Source organism: Nicotiana attenuata, unplaced genomic scaffold, assembly GCF_001879085.1.
Source record: "Nicotiana attenuata strain UT unplaced genomic scaffold, NIATTr2, whole genome shotgun sequence".
Lineage (NCBI taxonomy): Eukaryota > Viridiplantae > Streptophyta > Magnoliopsida > Solanales > Solanaceae > Nicotiana > Nicotiana attenuata.
In genome coordinates, this window is record NW_017671159.1 from 89,369 (window position 1) to 96,114 (window position 6,746).

Consider the following 6,746-nt stretch of genomic DNA (forward strand, 5'->3'; position numbering starts at 1 on the left):
TTAGGCCTATGATGTGAGTCATAATGGGTTTTATCCTATTCACAATGATCTTGGTGACTATTTTATAAATTGTGTTACAAAGACCAATGGGTCTGATGTTTTTCAGCAAGCTTGGGGAAATTTTGGAATTAGACATAAAAGGGTTTGGTTCATGGTGCTGTCCATGGAACAAGTGTTGAAGCATTTCATGCAGAATTGTGAGACAGATTCCCCCACAACGTCCCAGTATTTTTTGTATAAGAAGGGGTGGAGGCCATCAGGGCCAGGTGATTTGAAAGGTTTATTGGAGAAGACAACCTTCTTTATTTCAGACATTTGGAGGGGCATGTCCATGAAGGCCTTGTGGCTTTGGAGCAGTGTAGGATCCATGGTGGAGTGATTAGTGGTTGCCCAAGGGACTTCAAAGTGGGAGGTCGTGTAGAGCTTAGTGAAGAAATCAACAATGGTGGACTGGATCTCTTTTTGATCAGTGATCCAGTTACCATTGTCCTCTTTGAGGGAGAGGATCCTGTTTCTCCTCCTTCTATTTAGGGTAGAAGTGTGGAAGAACCTTGTGCTGGCATCTCCATCATTGAGCCAGTTGATCCTGGATTTCAGCTTCCAGAAGTCTTCCTCATTTTTGAGAATGAGGTTCAGCTCATTGTTTAGCTCAGACTCAAGGTTTTGCAGGAAGCTACTGAATTGGTAGCTAGCTGACCTTTGGATGCCACTGATCCTGGCTAGGAGTCTGTTTTTTTGGTGGAAAATGTTACCAAAGACCTCCTTGTTCCATTTGGTTGCCAGTTTTTTGAATTCATCAATGGATTGAAGGAGGGTGGGCTGGTCCTTGAAGGCCTGGTTGATGATATTGGGGAAAGAGAGGTGACTAACCCACATAGTTTCAAATCGGAGGGGCCTGGTTGGTTTATTACTAAGGGCCCTACCATTTGGATTTTTAAGGGACAGTGGTCTGAGTGGGTCCTAGGAAGGTGTTGTACACTTGCCTCAGGGTACTGTTTAATCCAGCCTTCGTTAGCAAAACACCTATCAATCCTTTCCAGAATTAGAGTATTACAGTTGGAATATCTTTTGTTGGTCCATGTGTATTTGCTACCTTTGTATCCCAGGTCAATGAGATTATACTTATTTATGCAATTCCAGAATTGGTTACTACGGCTAAGGTTTATAGGGTTTCCCCCAAACTTATCCCTAGCTTTCAAGACTTCATTGAAGTCTCCACCAATGAACCAGTTTTCACTGGTGGTTCTAGCTATGGTTGTTAGCTGCTCCCATAGGAGTTTTCTTTCAGAGAGAATGTTACTTGCATAAATAGCAGAGAAAAACCAGGGAGGTTGGTCAGGTCTTACCTTCACCATTGCGTGGATTCCTTGGGAGGTAGTGGCCACTTCCTCCACAGCTACCAGGTCCTCCTTCCACATGAACACAATGCCCCTAGAAGACCCCACCGCTGGAGATTGAATGATCATATCAAAGTCCAGGGTTTTGGCCAGTGCCTGGTGGTCAGCCATCTTGGTTTCTAACAGAACTAGCATTGTCGGCCTATACATCTTAACCATTTCAAGGCAGTGCCTTTTGAATTCGGCACCATTACCCCCCCTAACATTCCATATAATGTAGTTCATCATTGGAGATGTGGGTGGTAGGTGAGATCCCTCGTGAAGGCTCGATGGGCCTGGCAGGATGGGCACTAGAGGGGGTGGAGACTTCCTTTTCAGACTCAGGATAGGGGTTAAGTTCAATAGTGGCTTCAGCGAACCTTGTGTTTGGGCTGAGACTAAGCTCATTCCACATTTGGACATCGTTCTGGGGCACAAGACCACTATTACTTCGCTCACTTCTGTGCTGAACTCGATCGAACTCACGGAGTCTAGCATTATCGAGTTTGTTCTTGATGATGGGTAGTTCTTCTCCAGTTCCTCTATAGCATCTTTCTTCTTGAGAATCTCCAGTGTTGTGGTGATTCCTCGATGGATGTTCTGTAGTGGTGGTAAGGAAGTTGTTTTCTTTGGATTCGGGGTCATGTGGTTTGGTGGGATGTTGATTTGAGTGAAAACTGGTTCCGCTGCTAGGTCCTCCTTCATCAGATCCGGGAAGAAAGGGAGAGATTGGAAACTCTAGAGTATGTCATTGTTTAGGGCTTGTGGGTCTATAATTGGGGCTGGGCTGTCGCTGTTGGCCATCGACTGCCATAGGAGCGGGCCAAATGCTGTCAAAGCTTTGTTGAGGGCTTCCACTGTCACTCTTGCAAGATGCGCCGGGTTCTGCACTATCAATGTGATTCTCTTATTGTCGAGAGTGAAATCATATGAGAGGCCTTGCCCCTGTAAGGCAACCTCCAATCAGGAGGCTGGTTGGTGGTCCGGTGGTAATGGGTGGGTGGAGATGGTGGTTTGGGTCGGGTCTTTTGCCATTTTTGTGTTTCTTAGCTTTTGCTATTTTGGGAAAAGAGTGAAGTGGGTTTAATCGACTGATTTCCCATCATAACGCTTCCTAATATCACATCTTGGATAGTGGAAGGGTTGCCTTGTTTTGGGATTAGGGGATTTGGCTGCTCATTAATTGGGGATGTAACAGAGGTGACCTTTGAGGTCTTTTCGGTTGAAGAGGGAGGAGGTTGCAGACAGGGCACTCGATTGCCATATCTGCCGCTTGGATTTTCTCCATTAGAGAAGGTAGCAGTAGCTGTGGTAGGGGAAGCGTAGGCTTTGACCTTTGGGTTAGGTTGTACGTTACCGGTGGAGCCTAATGGTTCATGTGTTTTTGATTGCATGGGATCGGCCCCATTGGGCACATTGCCTAAGGTGATGATTGAGGCTTCAGGAAATGGGCTTGATCCCACTTGGGAGCAGGGCTGGTGGTTTGGGTTGGTGGGGTCGTCTGAGTTTGACCCCGCTTTTCTTTTAGAGCCCGTGGTGGGTTGCTCTATTGGACTTGGGTTAGGTACGTGTCTTGTCAATTTTGGATCATTGGTGGGTTTTATTATTGGGCCTTGTTGCATTTTTGATTTTTTTTGAATATTGTTTACTTATTTTTTAACATTGTAATTAAAAGATTTGGTTTGGAGGAACTTACCTGAAATGGCATCAAACATGTTTACCTGGACCTCCTCCGCTTGTGTATTTTGTTGTGGTTTCAGCAATTGGCCTTCTGCGTTTAGAGTTGTTTATTGTTGTCCCTGTTTGCGTCTTCTTGGGAATGTGACAGTCTTCCATTGGCTCTCCTCCGGTGGGAGGTCCGTTGGGTGGTGTTCTTGTGATGCGTTGGCTGTTGTGGCTGGACGTTGATTGTATGAACATCTTAGGGGCGTGTGGCATATCCTACCACAACTGGTGCATAAAGTTCCATCACCTTCGTAAATTACTGACTGCCTGTGGTCTCCAATGATCACTGATGTTTCCACTAGTGATTCAAGTGGAACTTGGATGCAGATGCGTGCATATCTCCCCCTTAGCGTGGAAGAAGTACATTGATCTATCTTCAGTAGTTTACCTAGTTTCCTCCCAACTTTCTCCAGGATGACTGTGTCATAGAATTCCGTTCGTAGTTGGGGTAATCTTATCCAGATGGCAGTGGTAGTAAGAGTGGCTTCCTGTGGAACAAATTTTGGTTCCCATTTACGAACGGACAGAAAATGGCCAGATACAAACCATGGGACAAGATGTAGTGCTTTCACCATGCTTTCCTCTAAGCTGAATTTCACTATGAACAAGTCCCATCCTAGGTCAATAAAGATTAACTGTTCGGATGGCTTCCATAGGTCAATTAGTTTGGAGCGTAGCATATGATGAGGCATCTTTCTTTTGAAGACCTTGATGATTACTGAGAATTTCCATGGCTTGTATAGTCTTTCCTTATCTTCTGGTGATAGGGGAATGGATCCTTCAATGTGTTTTCCCTTAATCCCTTGCGGGATTGATTGGTGTTCCATGTCATAGTAGTTAGCTAGGTTGCTTTCTTGCTTATCCAAGAGCATTTCCTTATAGGTCTGGTGAGGAAATTCTATCTCCATTTGGATTTGTTTATCCGATGGTTCCGGTGGGAGGGGGGGTTTGATCAATGGTGGTTCCATGAAAGCACACAAGAGTTTGTAGAGAGAGATAAGTGTTTGAAAATTTTTAAATAAATAAGTAAAATAAGCGTTGTAAGACAATTAAACTTTTTAACTTTAAAGTTTAAATTTGAATTTTAAAATTTGAAAATTGAAATTAAGTGGCTACATAAAAATTATTTAAGAAGACCAATGTGTAAGGATCAAAAAGGCTTTCATTTCATATTTTCATTGCATTGTAATACTTCAAATTAACTTGCAACTATTTTGATATTTTTATTTTTGAACTTGCAAATTAAAAGTTTACAACAATTAAAATTTTAGTGTTCATTACTATCAAATGTCAACAGAGCAAATTGTCTAATAAATTTAACACATTAAGCTTAAATAAGTCTAATAAATTCAAAATAACCTAAATTATCTCAAATCAACTTAAATACGGTTTCTGGAGGACGCTCAAGACAATCCTTGATATGCTTCTTTAAACCATATGTGCCCTCCCACTTTCGATAAACATTAAATACTCGATCACAATTCTTGCACTCTGCTTTGCGAACTTCTTCGTTTTCTTCTACCACTTCAAAGTGTTCCCAAACATGTGAGCGCACTCTAGAAGCACGGGGCATGATTGAACTCGAACCTAACAAAAATGGTAACCACACTTCACTTGATAATTATAATTTTATAATGTCTACCGTAAGTTATTAATAAAACTTGAAATAATAATTAATTGAGAACTTGAGGGCAATAAGCAATTCAATAATCAAGAGGATATTTATAGTTTTTCAGAATTATAGTAGAAGAAGAGAGCAAGTTGTGAGAAAAAATAAAGAGGGGGATGGGGGCTATTTATAGTTTTTAAAAGACTAAAATTATAATTTATCAATTATTAGGGGTAGGGTAGGGGGGGCGGGGGTGCTATTTTAGGCTGGTCCGGGCTGGAACACGGTTAAAACCCTTGAATGGATTACCGGGCTAGCCAGGTTCCGGTGCACCGGTATCCAAAAATGGCCCGACCCCGTCCGGCACTACCCCTTACCCTAATCAACCCGTCCCACCCCTTATCGGGCCGGGCCGAAATAGGTTTTTAGTGGCCCGGTCCGATTAACACCTTTAAATTATTAACTATGCTTCAAACTCTAGTCAATGGGAGGTGTTAGAATCCTACATAATTAATAAACTATTGCCTCAGATTTTGAACAATATTCATCTCATTAACCTTATCTATATCTATACTATATTAAAAGCACGAATGTCCTTAGCGAAATGTTGTTCGCCTTTTTTACCCTTTAAAAATAAATTTTACATTGTATAAAATGGTCATTTAATTATCTTCCAAATATTTAGGTCTTTTAAATCAACTAAATTTTTATTTATATGAAGATTTTACCTTATATAAATTGATCGCATTAATTATGATACAACTATAACTATACCATTTGTAATGTTAAGGGGATCAGGGAATAAAAGAGGCGGATCATTACCGTAACTTAATGTTTTCAAATTTCCTTTCTACTGGGAGTAATTCAAAATTGCCTAGCTTGAACTTTACATGTTTATATTTTGTTTAAATTTTTATTTTATGAGAATAAATCATATAAATCATAATGGCATTGTACATAATAAGCTACTAAGTTTTTGGCATCGAAGAGTTGTTGTTACCAACTAAAAGNCTATAGAAAAACATAAAATTTTGTTTACTAAATCTTTCTTTATTAGAATAATAATAATCTAAATTTAAGGACCGTATAAACCAATAATCTATATTATATTTTAAACACGAATGTACTTAGTGAAATATTATTAGTTCTTTCTTACCTTTTTATACTAAAATTTTAAAATACAGTTCACAATGGTAAGATAGTCATTTGACTATTTTTCTAATATTAGGAATAGTCATTTAATTAAACAATTATTTAATTAATTCTCTAATATTTAGAAATAACTATTNTTTACACCCGGTAGCCCACAACTCAAAATAACCGTTTTAATATTTTAAATTTCAATTTCTTTGTTTCTCTTTCTCTCTCTTCCTCACGTTTTTCTCAGACTCTCTTTCTCAGGCTTTTTCAGACGATAACCGACCTCCATTGTTGGGTTCAACTAATTTTCGAGCTTATAATCTTAATTTCAGGTAATTTCCGTTTCATTCTATGCTTTTACCACAGTTTTGGTTTTGAATTTTGTTTTATTTTTCATTTTTTTGCTTTTTCTGATTATGCCTATTTTCTTACAATGTTGGTGTGTTTTTCGTTTGATTTTGTGTTCCATCTATCTTCGTTCTAGGATTAAAAAACTTGATGTTTTAGTTTGCATGCTCTGTTATTTCGACTTTTAGGGTAGAATTTTTTATTTTTTGATTTTTGTTACAATTTGAGAAAATTGGCCTCTGCTTCGTGTTCATGGCCTTTAGTTTTGGTTAACCTTTGAGTTTTGTTACAGTTTAATTTTTGTGTTTTCCTTCAGTTGTCTTCAATTTTGTTAAAGCTTTGGTTGTTTGGTTTATTAGAAAATGCGCTCAAAAGTAGTTGCTTCTAAAAGCAAAATGAAGGTTGCTGGAAAAGGCATTAAGTTAGATTATGCGAAAAGATTGAGGGAGTTGCCCTCAAGCCCTGATTCTGAATCTAATGTAAATGTCCAGGCGCCACATTGTGATGATTTTGAGTCTCCTGCTCCTCCTAAAAATTCGCAACAAGAG

The 6,746-nt window shown here is 39.5% G+C and overlaps 2 protein-coding genes across 2 annotated transcripts; both read right to left on the reverse strand.

Moving 5' to 3' along the window:
* Positions 1 to 102: 102 nt before the first annotated feature.
* On the reverse strand, positions 103 to 2,081 carry LOC109206328. The gene is made up of 2 exons (XM_019369149.1): positions 984 to 2,081; positions 103 to 834 (listed from the first exon to the last, which is right to left on the reverse strand). The coding sequence occupies exons 1-2, from the start codon at positions 2,079 to 2,081 to the stop codon at positions 103 to 105; spliced, it is 1,830 nt and encodes a 609-aa protein (XP_019224694.1).
* A 1,082-nt stretch (positions 2,082 to 3,163) lies between these two features.
* Positions 3,164 to 4,009, reverse strand: LOC109206329. Its single transcript, XM_019369150.1, has one exon. The coding sequence runs from the start codon at positions 4,007 to 4,009 to the stop codon at positions 3,164 to 3,166; it is 846 nt and encodes a 281-aa protein (XP_019224695.1).
* Positions 4,010 to 6,746: the final 2,737 nt, after the last annotated feature.

Coding starts and splice junctions, on each gene's coding strand:
- LOC109206328 (XM_019369149.1), bottom strand. CDS start 2,081: ATGAAGGAGGACCTAGCAGCGGAACCAGTTTTCACTCAAATCAACATC. Junction 835..983: donor GGATTAAACAGTACCCTGAG/GCAAGTGTACAA, acceptor ATCATCAACCAG/GCCTTCAAGGACCAGCCCAC.
- LOC109206329 (XM_019369150.1), bottom strand. CDS start 4,009: ATGGAGATAGAATTTCCTCACCAGACCTATAAGGAAATGCTCTTGGAT.